Raw genomic sequence first — 20,380 nt, forward strand, 5'->3', positions numbered from 1 at the left:
GGGTGAGGGAATGTTTTTTGTTTTCGCGCCCTCTAAATTACATTCTAAGGTGAGTTTCGATTGTTTTCATGTCTTTGTTTGTTGCTATAGGTAATAGCCGTTATATTTATCGGATAGTAGGTCTTGTATCAATTGTCTTTAATCCGAATTTTGACTAATTTGTTTTACATGTTGGTTTTTCTGATCAAATATTTACAAAATGGCGTAGAAGTACACAGTGACTCAATTTTAATACTTTATACGAATTCAATATTTTATAACTGTAAATCGAATTTTGTTTTTTATTCACAGAAAGCCACGAAAAAAAACCGACAGAAAAATAGGGAAAAAATAAATAACGAAGAGATTGAGATGACTTAAGATCTTATAGGTAGCAATAAAAGTACTAAGAGTCGTGTTGAATTGTTGATTATAATAAGAATAGCTTGTGCAGTTTTGTTATTATTTCTAATAAAAAACTACGCGGAATGGGCATTTTCTTTTCATATAAATACTGCCTTACCACGTTAATACTGTGTACCACGGTAGTGAGTCAGTGTGTACACCTAGTAGTCCACAGTGGCTCAATTATCATTTTTTTGTTTTAGGTTCCTACTTTGACATAAGTAGTAAATAATGTAGAATCATGAGTGCTCAGTTACAGTTCAATAGTGTATCTAAAATGTGAGCAAATTTTAGGCCAATATTAAAGCGATATCTATTTTTATTAAGCTTCGAAAAAAAAGTGAGTCACTGTTGCCTCCCTGACCCTAACATAAATATTTGTGTTATTCTATAATTTTAAGTACTAAAATAAAATATTTTACACTCTCTTTCTTTATTTTTATTTACAAATAGTATGTTAAACCTACCCATGAAATGTTGTGATTAGATATTGTCTTAAAGAAAACGTGGTGTGATGGTGCGTGGAGGGCACGGCAACGGTTGACTTTTAAAGAAGACCGTGGCGCTGAAAAGGTTAACATAAAAAAAAAAACTTAAACCTAAAAAGATATTTTACCACAACCAATCACAATATTTTAGTGACTTGTCTTTGAATATTTACACTGTATAATAATCAGCTTTTTATTAATTATACGTATAATTTTATTCTTTCCAAAAAAACGTATAGTTGAGGTCAGCGGCGATGGAAAATCAAAACGCAAACGATGAAATGTCACTGTCAGTCAACCAACTGTCAAAATAATGTCATTCATTGACCCAATTTGTTGCGAATCGATTTGTCGAACTTTTAACTTTTTGCTGTGTAAATCAATAAACTTTTATCATTGATAGTAGGCAACTCTAACAGCCAATCCTGCTTACACATATAACAATACGTCACATAATAGATTGTCTTAGCGTAGCGTTCGGCGACAAAAAATAAAGTGATAGGTATTCGAGGTTAACCGCGGCGCGAAGATAACGAGTTTGCGCCAAGCCGCCCTCGATATTGAATCAGTTGGGTCCGAAAAGTGACAGGAGCAAGACGTAATAATGGCCAGCGGAAGGATCGTAGTGTATGGAGGCCGTGGAGCGCTCGGCGCAGCTTGCGTTAACCACTTCAAATCTGCCAACTGGTGGGTGGCGAGCGTCGATTTGAACCCCAACGACAGCGCGGATGTTAACATCACCGTGCCCAAGGATGCTTCGTGGGTCCAGCAAGAGGAATACGTAGTGAACGAGCTCGGCGCCGCGTTGCAAGGTCAGAAAGTGAATGCTGTGATTTGCGTGGCCGGTGGCTGGGCCGGCGGCAACGCTGCCAAGGATCTGAGCAAGCAGACTGACTTGATGTGGCGCCAGTCAGTATGGAGCTCCACCATTTCGGCTACAGTCGCTGCTAAATACTTAACCCCTGGAGGCCTCTTGGCTTTAACTGGCGCAAAGGCTGCCTTGGAAGGGACGCCCGGTATGATCGGATATGGCCTAGCTAAAGGTGCTGTACACCAACTCACAAAATCTCTTGGTGCTAAAGATTCTGGTCTTCCTGAAAACTCACTGGCCGTTGCCATCTTGCCAGTTACACTCGACACAGAGATGAACAGAAAATGGATGCCAAAAGCTGACTTCAGTTCGTGGACACCTCTGCCCTTCGTGGCTCAGCTGTTTGACAAGTGGATCAAGGGTGAAGAGCGGCCCCCAAGTGGTAGCTTGGTTGCCCTTGTCACAAAAGACAATGTCACCGATCTGATTGTCCAGTAAATCTTGCCAAACTAGAATATTGATGTGATTGCATACTTAAAAAGTGAAACAAAGTAATAATATTGTGTTGCACAATAATGAATTTATTGTATTTATATGAAGCATTTTCTTATATGCTTTTAATGTTAGATTGTTAAGTATATTTTCAGACAATAAGGGAACAAATCTCATAGTTTGGATGTGTATGTGTGTACTGAGTCTGTCTATATCTTTAAATGTGATGCAAAATATAAACTTTGATGTGATATATCCAGAAAAATATTTAATAATAAATGTTGTGATCTGATCTGGCTTTTTTTTATTAATTTATTACAATCATGAGACTAATTCAAAGCAAATGAGTCTGATAATGAAGGTCAACCACTATAAAGGCATTGTTGATAATTGTGTGAACCTCAAGATAAAATTTAATGTTCTTGCCCATTTAAGTATGATGTAAAATTGTATTTGATAACTAAAACATGCATTTTATTTATTTAATAATGATTTGATAGGTATTTATAAAGCTTTAGTTCTGTCAGTTTCAGTGGCAAAATACCTTACATTTAGACAATACATTTAATTAGTTTTTGTTATTCATAATACTACATACTTTTGTAAAATTCCCCCAATAGCCTGCATAACACCTGAACTGAATCATTTGATGACGTAAATGCAGCAAAAGTCCCAAATGAAACTTGTTGACTGTTTTATAAATTAGTTTCCTTATTACGCGTCATTTTGGCGCGTTATTTGAATGGATGGTGATACTAAAAATTAATTCGTCAGTACATTTTACATTGTTAATACTAAGTATTTACTATTTTTTTGCTGTCTAAATTCAGTTGTTTGATTATGTTTCAATGCCGGCGAATGCACCAAGCCGTCACGAAGTTTCACGCGATGGTTGTTTAGAACTTGACCTCTTTTAGTTATTTAACTTTGCACCTTCCAGTCGATTATTTTAAAATTGTTCATGTAATCAGAAGCAGCGGAGTTTCTGATTATTTCTGCATTTGTGTCCAAAATTAACATTAATAGTGTTTTTATAGATTTTGATCTGTAGCCGGTTTAATGACGAGGTCCACAGCTTTTAATTACGTCCGCCCAATAATATTTATCTAATCTATTTAAATTTATATTTGAGCTTTGAGCATAAACTTAATCAAGCAAAAGTTAAAATAGAAAGGGCTAGTTTTTCCGCTAAATCTAGACTGGTGGGGTTTAATAAATCTTCGTTTAAATAGGCTATTTGCATAGGCTCTTGAGTGTAGAACGTGCCTTTTGGCAAGCGTCGTTAGGTTTTTCCTTCATGTAGGATTAATAAGGAACGACGAATACGATCCCTATACCTACATAAAATATAAAGTCGCTAGCACCTCAAGAAGATTCGAGGTGAAGATGGGGAAGGCTATGCCAATAAGGAACTCTTAGGTATCGACTACCTCTCGTACCCACCACTCCTGTTCATGTGAAGTAATCTTTGGTAGAGATACTACGAGTACACCCTATCTCTAGAAACACCAGCTTATCTGTCAATTACCTGCCTACTTAAGCCGAACCAGTAAAGGTTGACCTAGTCCTGGGACAAAGTATGAGAGTGCAACAAAATGAATACCCAAAATAAAGTGTTAAGGTAAAGATGGGCATCATGGAAAGTCCCATGAGCAGCAATAAAGTCGTATACAATCATAGACAATATCAAATTAAATCAGATGATACAGCAGCGTATAACTCCTAATAAATTACCTAGGTTTTCTGCTTGCCTTTCACCGTTCTGTTACAATTTTTCTCAATGATGTAACATTCGCTTACTCAAAATCAAAATCAAAATCAAAATCAAAAATATTTATTCAGTTTAGACCACAAGTGGCACTTATGAACGTCAATAGAAAATAATAAAAAAAGAAAAAGGTAGCCCTTATGGGGCACTTTACATGTCTCCTTATCTTTTGGGCCCTACCAGCGCTTCGAGACAAACATATGGCAAGTGCTGAGAAGAAACGCCGGAACAAACTCACTAAAATTAACATTATTCGTTACTGGTTTGTGAATGGTTTAACTTTATCGGTTGTCACGTAACTAGAATGAGAGTGACAACGAACCACTTTCACTTTCAGCAAGCCTTTTGGAAAGTGGACTAAAAGCCGCCATACTTATAAAATTCCTTTAAGAAATATTTGTAATTTTTTTAAATTTAATTTTTGCTAATTTTATCATAAATATTTTGTTCTAAATACGATAATTATTTCAGGTTGCATGTCCTAGAGTTTCAGTTTTATCTGTAGCGGTCGAGTTTCAATGGATCTGTAATCGAAACCTTCAGTGGAATAGATGATGCAATATATTTATTTAATGGCTTAGTTTCAAGAGGCTAACAAGGGAAATCTTTTAGTAGTATTCAAGTGTAGACTAATACCTTACTAAATGTAGGGTAGTCGGTTTAAGAAAAAGAAAATACCTGAAAGTACCTAATTTACTTAATTTAGTCATGGACAAACATATGAAGGTCTCTCTCTATTAAGATCGAAGGATCAACTTGTAGAATGCGCTGTTTGTTGACTATACGATTTAAAAAAGTAACATCAAATTCAGTTCACCAAATAAAATATGTAAACTTCTCCTTACTAAAACAGCTCCGCATTATTTTGATATAGTGTAATAACATAGGAGTGCCACCCATCAGGCGCTGGCTTGGCTATCTATTTGAAGTTCACATAAATATAAATAACTAATCTTACGGTATCCTTCCGTTTGGCCAAATTACTTTTCGCCAAATTTCACTTCGCAAACAACTTATCGCCAAAGTTTCATTTCCCAAATGAACTTTTAGCAACTGTACTTTTCGCAACTAATTCATTTGGTCAAATTATCATTTGGCCAATTTTTACTTGGCAAATGTTTATATAGCAAATGTTTTATTTTGCCAAATATTATATCCCAACCAATTTGTTTGGTCAAATTCACTTCACGTACTTACCCACCGTTACCCACAAATCAAAGCATATGCATATGATCATGGTTTTCACAAGAATTTTATGTAAAACAAAGAGATTGCAGAAAACAGTACGGTTGCAGAAAGTAGGTATTGCAGAAAATAGTAGGTTAGGTTAGAACAGTGACCCTTAACGCGCGAAGGCGAGCGAAGCGTGCCGCGGCAGCGGCCGCCGAGCGCTACAATCACCTTCATTGTTAATGAATCATTTGGAAATTTCGATGAAAAGAATGAAATATGAAAATCAATTAAGAAAAAAAATTATATTAACTACCCACTAAACAAAATAATAACCACAAGCTTATTTGTAATCCATTCTATGCACCAATCAAATTATTTTGTAAATTGTTTATCGTGAAATATTTTTGCCATATGAAATATTTGGCAAAACATACTTTGCCAAACAATAATTTGGTAAACAATAATATGCCAAAATAGACATTTGCGAATTAAAAATTTGCAATAAGTTGTTTTGTCAAATGAAAATTTGCCAAATGAAAATTTGGGAAACGTTGTTTGCGATGTGATAATTTGGGAAACGTTTTTTGGCCAAACATTAGTAATCCAATCTTACATTACTTCTGTTGTTTAGGATTTTTGCATACTTATTATATTTAATGAAACATTCGAGTAAGTAAGTACTTACATACCAAATAAGTACCTACTTACTTAGGCTATGAGGATGCGAAATCCATCATCATGATTTGGAGATTCGTTCGTCAGGTAGTCGAGGTTAAGGCCGGGTAACAGAGAAAATGGCGAAAATGAGGTTTTCATTTTTCATTTTTGAGGTACTAAACAGTAAAATAAAAGGCTAAGATTTTTTTTGGGCATAGTTGAGGATATTTTCTAGGGCTATTAACGGATGGAAACACGATTTGATGAAGTTGACTCGATAGAATAAATTCCCAAAGTTACCTCTATTCGTTTTCTAATTATGGTTTTATTTTTAAAATAAGCGATTTGAGATTCTGAATCTTTTACTAAACTAAAGTTCAGAAATAACTTGAGGGCTTTTAACGGATGAAATTTTTATATTGCGTCTTATTTAGTTACTATGTTAAAAAATGTGGAAAAAATCGCCCATGACGGCTTGGACAATCTCAATCAGTCGCGCGGTGGCGCTTACGGAGGACGGACGCGTGTCAGTTTTTTGGCCGTGACAGTTCTCGATTTGTCAATATTTTTGACAATGATGACTTTGATGAGTCACAGTATAATAATACCAGTGTTACAATCCGATCGGTCGGACTCCAGTCCGATCGATGCCTGTGAATCGCTGTACTTGTCCGACGGTGACTCCGATCGATCCCTTTCCAATCCGATCGATCGGACTCCAATGCAACCCATGCCTGACTGTCAACACTTCTATTTTCTTCCGTTTTTGGCCCGATTTCAGCTGTGTTTCGTCCCAACACTTCGTTTAAACATCAAATACTCATCCAAAATAATAACGTAACAATAATACGATTTCTAATGTAATTCACCACAATCACATTAACGGAAATACGAATTTATATAAATAAATTGTAACAAAAATCTCATTTCAAGGAATATGCGTTGTAATATCATTCCAAAAACATACACGTAATATCTGGATATTACATACTACCCCTCTTAAAAGAAGTTTCGTCCCGAAACTTAAAAATTAAAACAACTCGGGGTGTCTCGAACGCATATCCTCTTCCGTCTCCCAAGTGGCCTCTTCGACTCCATGTCGAGACCATTGCACTTTAACCAAGGAGATGGTCTTTGTTGCATAGCTTCTTCACACGATACTCCAAAATTTTAACCGGACGCTCCACGTAGGTGACGTCGCTAGCCACCTCAATCTCTCCATAGTCGATGACGTGACTCGGGTCCGGAATGTACTTTCTCAATTGAGACACGTGGAATACGTTGTGAACGTGACTCAAGGCAGGCGGCAATGCCAAACGGTACGCTAAGTCTCCAACTCTGTCCAATATCTCGAACGGCCCGATATAACGCGGACTTAGCTTCCCTTTCTTCCCGAAACGGAAGATACCTCGGGTTGGGGACACCTTCAACAACACGTGATCTCCGACTTCAAATTCCAACGGACGCCTCCGCACATCGGCATAGGATTTCTGACGACTCTGAGCCGTCAATAACCTCTCTCGAATAACCGCGATCTTATCCCTCGTCTCAACTAGAATATCAGGTTCGGTCCCTATCAACTCCGCAGCATCGTTCCAACAGAGAGGCGATCTACATTTCCGTCCGTACAAAGCCTCAAAAGGCGCCATTTTAATCGAAGCGTGCCAACTGTTATTATACGTGAACTCTATCAGAGGTAAATGCATTTCCCAGTCGGCACTCCAATCCAAGGCACATGCCCGCAGCATGTCCTCTAACGTCTGAATCGTCCTCTCTGATTGGCCATCGGTCTGCGGATGATAGGCCGTACTAAACCGCAACGTTGTCCCCAAAGCCTTATGTACTGCTCTCCAAAAATGAGAGACAAACCGACCGTCCCTATCCGATAATATACTCTTAGGCGTACCGTGAAGTCGGACAATCTCTTCAATGAATAACCGCGCTAGCCTCTCCGGTCCCCAAGTATCCTTGATCCCAAGGAAATGAGCGGATTTGGTCAATCGGTCGACGACCACCCAAATCATATTCATTCCCGATCTTGCCCTCGGCATTCCAACAACAAAATCCATCGAGATGTCCTCCCACTTCCATTCAGGAATCGGAAGTGGTTGCTAACATCCCGGCTGGCCTCTGATGCTCGATTTTGACCTGCTGGCACGTCAAACACTTAGCTACAAATTCAGCGACATCCTTTTTCATGTTATTCCACCAGAAGTTCACCTTCAAATCCTTGTACATCTTGCTCGTACCCGGGTGAACCGACTTTTTATTTTTACAAGTGTTTGAAAACTCCATTTCAGATTGTGTTCAATGTCAAGTGAAATCTCAAATTGAAATGTCTCAATCTCAATGAGGAGACTCTGTATTTATTCCTAGAATTCCCCAAACACCGTCAAATTACCCTTTCGAATTCAAGACAGTGCAGTTTCCCATCAGTCTGCTTCGTAATGACTATAAACAAAGCTCAAAGTCAAACTCTAGGGACCTCTGCTTAAACTCCCATGAGTGCACAGAGGTACGCAGGTAATCGCGTGTGATGCTCATAGCAATTTTCGATAGGTACAGAACCACGTACATATGTCATACATATTATAGAAAGAAAACACCCAGACCAATACAAACAAATATGTTTCTGCAATTTTCGTATGATATTTTTATTTATTAATAAACAAAGAGACTGAACAAAATTGATGCGTACCTATACTGATTAATGTTATTAACCACATGCAAAGCTTCGTGAATTGCAACAACTATAATTAAATTTATTATCCAAGCTCTAAATAATCGCTACTAAGAGTAACTTATCATAAAAAAAAAATCCAATCGCTCGACGTAATCTTGAAATTCTTAAGCCGGCGCAGAACTTCCAGAAGGTCGGACGACGCCACGGCCACTTTGAACCGTGTTTACTTCTGCAGTTATATTTTAATATTTATTCGATTCTAGAATATATTCCCAAAAAGTCTGAAAGGTGTTTTAATTTGTATCACTTGGATATGATTTCTATTAGAAAGTGTTGTGAGTGTGACGCTTGAAGGGAAGGAAGTCAACCTAACCTAACCAACTGCGTATTTCTATACTGTGTAGCTGGACATTGTGGCGGGAGCTCTTTGACGCGCTGTTTTCGGCGAAGAATTGCGCGCGCAGATTTTGACAGCGCGAAATACCTACTTTAGAAGAAATACCAAGCCTTAAGTAGTTGGTACTCTCAGGCAAAGTGTTTTTTACTCTATATTATTAACAGGGTTTAAATAAAACAACAGTTACTGTAAAAATAGTTCATTGTCATGGCTGACTTACAATCTAAGGAACTTATGATACTATCGAGCTATGAAATTAGTATCAAAGCACGTAAACACATTCTTAGCTATTTATGCTCATTTGTGTAATAAGAAGGAAAAGATATAAATAACTTAATACCTACGCAGTTGTAAACACTTGAGGAAGTATAAATTGACTCTGTCGTTGTTATCAAACTCTTAAAAACATGCCGACTATTAAAAATAATTACAAAGAACAAAAAAATATAATCCACTTGGCTTGGTGAAGTCGAAAAATAAAACAAAGTATTACAATTTAAACGTTAATAATATGACTTCTGGCGTTTTCCTTAAATAATACGAGAGATCTATCTTTTACCGGACATACTCGTATCTCCTTTTTAATAACTTTATTATACTCGTAGTATCCATTTGTATGGATATACTTAGTCGGTGGTACTAACCACTATTTATACCTATAGGCATTTTTAATCTCAATTAACTCAATAAAATGTGTAGGAAACCCTACGCCTGAATTAAGCGTTATCCACTATCTCCGACACACTATCCTGAAATCACTGTATTTTTTAATAATAATCTGAAATCAGTAACATTTTTGTTATTTGATATAACGGTTGACTTCTGATTCATTCACTTAGCTTATGATTCAGGTTTGGTATTGTAGCGAATTCTTTGTTTTAAACCAAATCTACAATCCTCAGGATAGTCCATCACAGTCTACCGCCCAACGACAGCTCGGACTGTGTTTTTCAGTATATCCGTGACCAGTTCGGTGGTCCTGATTATCTTATACCCTATCTGGTCTATGAATGTGATGGCTGTGGTGTAAGGTCTTGGAATGTCGTTGGTCGGCCGCAGTGGGAAACGTGTTGGCATCGCGTCTGAACTCGCGGACACCCACGACGTTTGGGTCGGTCTGAAAAATTGTAGGAATAATAATTAGTTTCTATAGTTAATTTAAGATGAATTTTCAGGGTAGACAAACACAGACACAGAATATTGAGCACCCATGCACCTCATGCTCTCCCAAAATGACGAAATTATTATGAAAACTTGTAAATAGTTATCTAATGGATAAACAAATGATGTTCACTAAAGAAAAACATAATACTTATATTATCTATTTGATACTCCAGACTTTAAAGCATAATATAGTAGGTACCTACATAGTATTTACAAAGTATAGGATTTATTAATTTTACACGATTGATTGTTTTGGTCGTGCCTTTTTTTCAGGAATTACTCCGTTCGCGTAATTTAGTAATTTACAACTCAAATTAAAAATAAGACATTCTGTGGAATGGAAAACTCCTTAAAACGTCTAGTTACTACCAACTGATTATAGTGTGATTTAATCTTAAAATAACCAGATAGACCAAGAGTTTTTATTTTGTAGTCCAAATCTGAATGAACTATGACTACTAACCGTAAGGAGTACCTTGCAGGAGTCCCGTGCTGCCCTGCAATGCATTCATGCAACAACCGATGCAAGTAGTGCAAGATGCTCCTGCTACCCAGGGTAAAAAGTAGGTTTAGTCTTCGTGCTACAAGCTATATGCTATGCTAGGTAAGCATGCGGTTTTGCTATCTACTGGCGTTTTGATATGTTCGTGGTTATTTTGTTTTTGTGTCAACATGTTTTGTAGTTTTGTGCTGAGAAACTAATAACCTAGAGTTGCTGACATGTCTTTGTGAATTGCAATAATAAGTAGTAAATCTATGTAAATTGTAACGTGAGACCTGAATAAATACCTAGCATTAACCAGAAAAATGCAACGTAAATGTAGAGCAAATTTGTCACTTTCAGCAACGAACCAATTCTAGTAATCCTTACCCAAATTATTAAGGAAAAAATTTTCTTTTAATTGGTCAAAGAATCGGTCGAATAGTTTCGGGACTATCCTCACTTCTCGTTTCCACCACTGCAACTCCTGTGTAGCAAGGATGTACAGCTTGATCGCGAATAAAAACTTTACCGGTGAAGGTCAAGTTTGTCCCGGGGGAAAGTTTAACTGGCATTGAACCCGCAACGAATTCGGTTGGATAGTTGATAGACAAAAAGTAATAGCACTCAGGAAGGTAAAAGGTTCTAAAGAGACGCAAATGGAAGGCCAATGTATGGAACCAACCTAGAGTTTTATTTCATCAGCTTATGCTTTCAAAGATGCGAATCCGTTTCGCATAGCACAAATTCTTGAATAATTGCTGAACAAATTACTTTACGTCAATCATAACGTTCAATAGTTATTATTTATTCCACTGTAATCCGATTCCTTAAATGGTTTGTAATTGTGATGATGATACAAAAGCCTGGAGTTATTTGCAATTATAATTTATAGTATTCTGTTTTAAATAAGTATCAATAAATACTTCTAAATCATTATATTTTTATCAAGTCAGGAATAATCCATTGATTGATAGCTATTGTAATTCTAATAGCATTTTATACATAATTCAAAAACATAATTTATTTAAATACCCTTTTAATATTTATTCAGAATTACCAACAAGTCAATGTATTACATGCATACATGAGCATGCATTATGTCCATTATATTATAAATTTTTATTTTTAGTTTTAACAAGTTAAAGATGATATCTGACTGTTAATAAATAATGTTATCCTAATGAAAGACTAGCGTTTGAATATTAATAGTAAGTAAATCATGCAAATTACGAACATGCTACAAAATATTTAAAACATTAATTCAAAACTTTACCACATGCCAAAAATACAGATTTTGTAAAGTATTATGTCAGTAGGTAAGAATAGTTTTGTACTTACGTAAGTAGGTATGTGATGATAGAGTTAAAGAAAGTATTTGGTAGTATGAGTTGTGAGGAATTCTGTTATGAATAAATTAATGATTATGAGTTATCAGGTAGTCAACAGGGCGCAAGGAAAAGCTCTTTGAAAATACTCAGCTGAAGTATGATTTTACACTCAAGAAATAATTCAATGCTGTGATTGGTCTCATTTGCATTATTTAAATTCAAGTACCTACTCACAGGCTTCACTCATGATATTAAATTCAAATTCAATTTTTTTATTGCATATTATTACGAGTCTTAAATTGAAAAAGATTAAGCTCCGTTTTGAATGCACTGTTTTGACTATCTTGAACTTGCCCCTGACACCCTTTTGGTAAGTATGATGTGTTATTAAGTATGGATAAGTATAGTAGTTTTAGTGTGAGAGTAAATAGATAGCGCACGCAAACTTAAAGACAAAATTAGAATTTTAAAATAATATTATAAGTACCTACTTAAAAATAGAGTTAGTATTCAAATTTTGCCTTTAAAATTATAAGTACATTTATAAAATAAAATATAATTATGATATGGGTTATCTTTAAGTAAATACTCAATAAGTACGTATGTATATGAAATAATCAATATTCTAATTAAAGTACATAAGTATACATAATTTTAGATAGCTTGCTGTAGGACATTCACAATGCATCAAAACATTTATAAGGAAATTCGAAAAATACCTTTCTTAGAAATAGTACGTTGTTTCTCTAATAAGGAAGCCTAAGAGGATTTCTCTCTCGACTTTTATTCTCCATAACCTGAATAAAATTGTCAAAATAAAATTATTACTTCAATTAGGGCCTTTTAGGTGTTCTTCTTTGAGTGACAGTCACTTGAAAGATAGATAACCCTGATCATGACTTCTGAATTGACTAACTACTGCTTCAAATTATTACTAGGAAGCTTTAGTAAGTGATAATAGTGCTATTTCTAAAGATTTTTTGAAAACCATTAAAACACAATGATATCTTACACAGTAGCTCCAGGTTACGCTAAGTAAAATCTAAAGAAATAGCTCTATAAGGAAGGACTCAGCCATGATTTTTGTATAGATATTTACAGCACTATTTATATTAGGCGTAATCTGTGAATACTTAAGTAATTGGAAATTCTACAAAAGCATCTTTATCTTAATTTCAAGCATCATCAGAATAAAATTTTAATATAATACAAGCAACTAATCCACAAAAATCGTGATTGCGTCAAAATGAGGGTTTTCGCGATTGAAAAATCCGCCAGATGGCAATACGTAGACGGGAGGTCCAAATGCTGCATGATTGATTATTTTTGACATGACATTGACAGATATGTCAAAATCCACCAATCATGCAGCCGTCTACGTATTGCCACCTGGCGGATTTTTCAATCGCGAAAACCCTCATTCAAACTCTACCATTGAACACCAACTACCTAACTACGGTGGCTACAAAAAATACGTCTATACAAGGCAACTGCCAGTCAAATTATGTCCGTTCATTCACCTTGGCGGCGGCGGGGGTGGGGGGCGCGCGGTGGTGGGGGAAAGCGGCGGCCGCGCGGTGGAGGGGCGGGGGGTGAGGGCGGCGGAGGAGGGACTCCCCATCATCAGCTCACCGTCATCTCCGAACCTGGAATTGAAAACAGCTTTGGTTAATATCGTCAATACCATGCATCAGTACCTCTAGTAGGAAAAACTTTCGAGTTTGTTTCGTTGCGTATTCAAAGTGTCATCGAAAAATTTTGTATGAAAAATTAAACAGCGCCCCCTATATTATAGCCGCCCTAGGGGGCGCTGTTTAATTTTTCATACAAAATTTTTCGATGACACTTTGAATACGCAACGAAACGAACTCGAAAGTTTTTCCTACTAGAGGTACAGGTGAGAGGCCAAGAGCTTCTTCGTTGTGTGAGTAAAAAGGAAAAATGTTATCGTTATTAAAATGAAGATAAGGAACAAGAAAATGAAGATAGATCTATTTATTTCTTCACATAAAAGGAGGATGATGCGTGCTTCTGTGCGTGCAATGGAGCTTTAAAAAGAGGTTTTAGTGACTGCAAAATGCAATTTTAATTGAAAACGACCGTCTCTAGGTAAAGTAACATTAAATTCGATCGATGACATGTGATTATTCAACCTGTCGCAAAAAATAGATAAATAAGACCAAATAAATAAATTATTTTATCTATCCTAAGACATTACCTGTGTAGACAAAAAAGTTAAGATGAAAAAAAAAGTATTTGTATGGATGTAATCATTTTTCAATACATATTTAAGGCGTGTTCGTTTTATGTTTGATGAATTGCGTTTTTGAATAATACACCTACACACTCGAGAACTTCAAAATTGTATTTGCAATTTTGTTTGTTAATTTTTTTCAAAGTTCTTTGCCCTCGAGACACCTTTTTATTTTTGATTAGTACCGGTTTCAAAAATTTGAAAGTCAATGGCCTTCTAAAATCGCAGGCTTTATTTTGGTTTTCATTCTTTGACAGTCAATTTGTTAAGGATATACAATTTAAATAACAAAAACAAACTTTACACTCGTAATAGTTAGTGAGCCATCAATACATGACATGAAATTATAAGACAGGATAGATTTGTATTGTAAAAACAAAAAAATCTGTATTTACTTGCAATCAAATATTCTCTATCAACTTATAACGTAGAAGACACGAATCTTTATACCAGTGGTATAATAGAGGACTCATATTTACATGTGTGTTCATGACAAAGGTGACTGAGTTTCTTCCGCCACTTCTTCTCAGCACCAGCCAATAATGTTGTCCCGAAGTGGTGGTAGGGCAAGCTATATTTGGGACGTGTATAAGTGCCCAGGAAAGGGCCTATGTACTATCGGCAACAGTGTTAGCTGCACATTGCCAGTCATGTCATCTCGTTCTATCGCAAAGAATCACCATTTGATGCAAAAACGGAAATGGATAGTTAACAGTGTGGCCGTATGTACTGATTAAACTATTTGAATTTGATAATAATGGATTCAAAATTATACAAAATGCGCCAAGTGTTCACTGAAGCGTTGATGTCTTTTGGATGGCAGACAAATTGTAACACAAACTTGTGGTTTTGCAATACGCAGGTGTTTAACTATGACATGTTTAAATTCACTGTAGTTAATGATAATAACAATATGACTTCATAAATTATGATAGCTGGTAAGATTTTTTGTGCTATACTGCACAAAATTTGCATTTTTGTTGGTTTTTGTAACGATTTATCTTATTTAAATTATTATTATCTTACTTAATTACCAGCCTATTAAAATGTGTCTTATTAATTTGACTTATTTCTTTTGAATTTTGAAAAGTTACTGGCGATTGCAAAATTAGACTATAGTGAAATGTTATAAAAAAAAATAGATTTGTTTTCGCACGAATTTAGAAGGTGTTAGCTAAATGACTCTATAAATACTTATGCCAACACCATGTAATAATATTTAATGTTACAAACCATTACTTACGCCATTATACGAATTAAGTTATTATACGAACGCCATAAACTGACCAACAACTTAGTGGACATAATTGGAGCAAAAAGTTGCTAGTTTCATTGTGCTATTAAAGTAATCCACTATAAATTGATTCTAAATGTAGGATACACATAAATCATAAGATTTCCCTTAAACTTTTCTTAGCCATAGATAATAAATTATTACCCATAAGTAGGTAATAAAACATTGCATAATTAAATTAGGCATGCATGCTTCGTAAATCAAACCGAATTAATATCTAACACGCGTAATTAAATTATTAAAATGCAATTAAACATTAATTATGCCTACATATGTTATTAAAATAATGAATACATAGAGCATGAAAATGAAAATCTACTTGCATACGTTATGTACAACTGTTATGTACTGTATAACTATTTCTCAATGGAAAAAGGCTTGTAAAAAGTAGTAACATGTTTCAAGTTAAGTTCTTTTTTATGAAGTACACTACATGATAGTTTATCTTCTTTAGTGTTAATAAACATGTCGCCACTTCATCACACTTTTGTGTTATGACTCGCCTGCGACTAACAAAAGGCTCAATTAAAGTTAAAGTAGACATAAGGTGACAAGTAGTTGGTAAAGTTCCATTTATTTAAAGTGACAAAAACGGTATAAAAAACCTGAAGTGGTTTTGTGGCTGTTTCTACTTCCTATTCAATTTCGGACTGTGACTTTATCGTATTCCTTCATACTAATAATTTAATCTGTCAGTCTGTTACATTGATCTTTCATATAAACCACGACGAAATACGAGTATTTGTCGCAGAATCAACATTTTTTTCAGCCGCGGGCAAAAGCTTAAAGCTTGGTACGTAACAATATGGCAAATGTTTAACATCAATGCCTTATGTTCATACAAATACCAAAATACAGTATTTTAAGACGCAAAAGTCATATTCAAGGATGCATAAGCTATTTGGAAGAGAATGCACTAAATAATTATCTAGTATTTTAGTACGAAAGCTGCATTCAAGGATATTAGAAGCAATTTGTAAGAGAATGCACTAACAATTGACCTTTCACATAAGATTAAATTTTCTACAGACATGCAACGGCGATAGGCACGGGAATACTACTGCATTGTTCCAAATGCGTTTACGCAAGAATAGCGCTAATTGGAGAGACGTTAGACGGTCGATTTTTCATAGAATTGACAGTTTTAAACGGTTTTCCTTGAAAAGTCAGTTTTTTATGTGACGTCCAGCACGAGACAATTACGAGTATACAGTGATACCATTATCAATTATACATAACAATAAAGTAATTAGCATAGGAGTTAAGGATACGGATTATCTGTTTTTTCTATTCTTAGACGATTATAAAACTAAGTTTGCTACATTTTCATTAGATATATAGGCATGTCGACCAGTATTTAGAATTCCTATGGTAAATACAGACTTAATTGTAGAGCTAGCGATACATGAATTGATTTCTTTTACAATAAAATTGCTTTAATCTTCTTTAACTTCTTCTTTGATCGTCAGAAGTCCATAGCTACAAAGAACTTGCAAAAGTGAATCGATGCCTACAAAAAGTTACGTATTATCTAAGGTCTAAGGTAAGTAAGTAATTAAATAATTATCTATTTCACCATGAGCATTCCCCATTTTATTCGATGAAATTAGTGTTAATAGCGATATTACATCGTATCTAAAAGGTGTTTCGTGTTGATGGGTGTCGGACACGGTTAAGTAATCTTTTGTAATGTAACCTAAAGCAAAAAATACCATTAAGTTAGTAAACTATCACCCACATAACATTCTTTGGACATTTAATTCAAATTTACAGTGATTGACAAGCATGAAATGATTTAAATAGGATAGTGGGCTCAAATTGGTTAAGTGAGACTGATTTCAGCCTAAAGGCGATCTGAGTATCAGATTTGTCCGTACTCGTTTAAAAGAAGATAATAAATTTTCTCAGTAATTTGTCTCCCGCTTTGCCACGGATAATGTGTACTTCGGTAGGTTCAGAGGTAGCAATAGTCTAATTGTTGTAAAAGTACAGGAGCCCCGTAAGTCTAAAAAGACCGTGAGCTAGAAGCCTATGAGTACAAGGACAGTATAGGTACACTAAGGGACAAAACTGTCCCGCAACACCTATCGGAAAAATGTCAAACGAAGCTCGCGTAGGTACCAATTTTCAACACACTTGCTAGTAAATTGACTCTATTGTGATCGGCTAGTGCATCGTGTGATGGATGATTAGCCGATTGCAACCAAAATGGCGGCAAAAACCTAGTGCATGTGAAATGAAGATGCGTGTGTTGAAATGTGTTTGCAATTCAGGCGTTTAGTACAATGCTGCGGGGCATTAAATCCATTCTGCCACAATTAACTTGCAATCGATCACCTCGTATCATATGTAACGTTCTAAAAGCCTTGTTATATAAGTAAAGGTCGGCAGCTTTATCGTGAATACATGTAAGTATAATACTATAATGTACCTATATTTTTAGCGAAAACGCAGACTTAAAGACATAATTACGACGCTTTAGAGGCCAATCTTGAAACTCTGAAGGTGGTTTAATCGCAAACTTTTCCGTAATAAATGTTATTAGTTACTTATTGTTTTTTATCATCAGATTCGTATTTCAATCTTTTATATCAACAATCAACATGTATTATGTATAAGGCTTTTATAACATTGTTAAGTAATTGACAAGTGGTTAAGTTGATAGAGTCGAAATAAGTATACCCTTTTATTTTAGACTCTTCTAGAATTATTAGAATCCTACAGAATGGAGGATAGCACAGTTTAAAGTAACTAGGTACCTAGACTTTATTGCTCTTTAATACATATATCTTATGCCTTAAGCGACTTTTCAAAAATACAAAATGTTTGTTAACCCTTCAATGCTATGTGCATCTATTGAATTCGTTTTATTTAACCATAACACCGCCTAACCTGTGTTTTGTAACGCTAACCGATTATCGACACGATCTAAGTATTCGGTCGCACGCAAATGTATGAATGCATAACTACTCGTACAATCAAATGATGTAATGACCACTGCAGGTCGAATGATGACTGAGATTTACACCCGTATTCACAAACATTACTATGAGGTATCACAGTGCGCGTGGACGCACAGGGTCCCAAAAACCTATAAATAAATAAAGTAAATAAATAAATAAAGTCCTATAGACAATATTTTCAGCGGAGTGACACACACGAACCAATCACAGAGCTCTATTCAACGCTGCGTTGCTGCTTCATTTAAGTACAAGCACCGTTTGTGAATACATATTATAGGCTCTATTAATGCGATAACTAAGAATTAATCTACTCTCAAGAATAAATCTTAATAAATTATTGGCTAGTATTGAGTCTTACTCTAGTTCAAAACTCATGTACAACTACTTTTAAATTACTATACAGTGTGAGTCACGTTAAAGTGTACATATGAAAATAGATGAAACTAGACCTATTTTTATCGACAAAAAAGAGGTCAAAAAATTTTTGAGTTTTTTTTTTAATTTTTTATAGAATTTTTTTTCTTCCAGTTACTTATTGTAAAGAAAACGTAATAACTTTTAAACTAAACGGTATATCCTGATAAAATAAAAACAGTAATAATGCTTAATAACAGGCAATACTAAAAAAATACATAAAATACACAAAAAAGGCCAACAAATAATAAAAAATGATACTTTTTGAAAAAAATCTGCATTTAAATTCGTGTTTTTTTGGTTATTTGATAAATTTCTCCAAAAAATGCCCCTATAACCGGTGGTTTTTATTACTTTGTGTTATTCTCTATCGTATTACCTTCGTAAAACCAAAAATCGTATGTCTCTATCTCTATCACAACGTTTGCAATGATCGTTTGAACTAAGCCTCTCCGGGCGCGCCATTCAACGCTTCGTTAACAACGAAACTGAAAATGGCTCTAGATTTGTAATTTTCATAAAGACAAGTTAGATTTCAAATAAAAACAAATGATTTCGAAGTAAAATAAGCATTTTAGTTAAAATTAAAATTTTCTCTACCTGTAGCGGAGAATAAAGTTGTGGCAGGCCTTTGTTCAAACGATCATAGCAAATGTTGTGATAGGGATAGAGACATGCGATTTTTGGTTTTACAAAGATTTTACGATAGAGAGTAATACAAAGTATTAAAAATTACCTGTTATAGGGGCATTTTTTAGATAAATTTATCAAATAAGCAAAAAAACCCGAATTTAAAAGCAATTTTTTTTCAAAAAGTATCATTTTTTTATTATTTGTTGGCCTTTTTTGTGTATTTTATGTATTTTTTTAGTATCGCCTGTTATTTAGCATTATTACTGTTTTTATTTTATCAGGATATACCGCTTAGTTTAAAAGTTATTACGTTTTCTTTACAATAAGTACTTGGAAGAAAAAAAATTCTATAAAAAATTAAAAAAAAATCTCAAAAATGTTTTGACCTCTTTTTTGTCGATAAAAATAGGTCTAGTTTCATCTATTTTCATATGTACACTTTAATGTGACTCACACTGTATTTATGATAATGTCTAACCAGCCCATATAAACTATGTTGCTATGTTATGATTTCCTTAAGTTTTTCTACAATTTATCCAATGTACTTGTTAAATGTTATTGTAACAAGTAAAATCTAGTTTTCCTGCGGCTACGCATACATACCTATTATATGTATGGAAGGAGTATCTATACCAACTCTACAATCTAAGGACGCATTCACATATAAAGAATTTTACGTATATTAGTAAACACTTCATAGTATAAATACTCGTAAATACGTCTCTTAATGCGTTTTATCAATTTGCCCTCCATAATATGCAAAGTAAGTTGGTAATGTTGCAGATTCGAGTTTTGCAAATGTTCGCTGCGCTGTATTTGCATGGAAATATACGGGTCTTCTAAAAAATAAAGATTGTTTTGATAAAGCTCTATTTTTGGATATGCAGCAAGAGAACAAGGCCATTAATTTAGCATTAATGATATCAAGATGCACATCTGATTCTAATAATATCAAAAAGTTGTTTTGTTTGCTTATACATTTTAGAGATTATG

At 34.8% G+C, this 20,380-nt stretch overlaps 2 protein-coding genes across 3 annotated transcripts in view; one reads left to right on the forward strand and one right to left on the reverse strand.

Annotated features, from left to right (window-relative positions):
* The first annotated feature begins 1,183 nt into the window (after positions 1 to 1,183).
* On the forward strand, positions 1,184 to 2,467 carry Dhpr (dihydropteridine reductase). The gene has a single exon (XM_028311138.1). The coding sequence runs from the start codon at positions 1,477 to 1,479 to the stop codon at positions 2,179 to 2,181; it is 705 nt and encodes a 234-aa protein (XP_028166939.1). The 5' UTR covers positions 1,184 to 1,476; the 3' UTR covers positions 2,182 to 2,467.
* A 6,697-nt stretch (positions 2,468 to 9,164) lies between these two features.
* Positions 9,165 to 20,380, reverse strand: part of CSP9 (chemosensory protein 9) — a 54,640-nt gene continuing 43,424 nt past the window's right edge. Inside the window, exons 4-6 of one of the 2 annotated variants that reach the window (XM_028311125.1) lie at positions 13,350 to 13,475; positions 12,549 to 12,626; positions 9,165 to 9,970 (exon numbers count right to left, since the gene is read on the reverse strand). In XM_028311125.1, coding sequence (XP_028166926.1) covers positions 12,554 to 12,626; positions 13,350 to 13,475 — 199 coding nt within the window. In that variant the 3' untranslated portion in view covers positions 9,165 to 9,970; positions 12,549 to 12,553. The remainder of the gene's footprint in view (positions 9,971 to 12,548; positions 12,627 to 13,349; positions 13,476 to 20,380) is intronic. The other variant, XM_028311124.1, reaches the window with a different exon arrangement.

Source organism: Ostrinia furnacalis, unplaced genomic scaffold (genome assembly GCF_004193835.3).
Source record: "Ostrinia furnacalis isolate ACB-3 unplaced genomic scaffold, ASM419383v2 OfSCF3206, whole genome shotgun sequence".
Lineage (NCBI taxonomy): Eukaryota > Metazoa > Arthropoda > Insecta > Lepidoptera > Crambidae > Ostrinia > Ostrinia furnacalis.

What these genes read in the sequence shown, in the direction of transcription:
- Dhpr (XM_028311138.1), top strand. Translation starts at nt 1,477, where the DNA reads ATGGCCAGCGGAAGGATCGTAGTGTATGGAGGCCGTGGAGCGCTCGGC.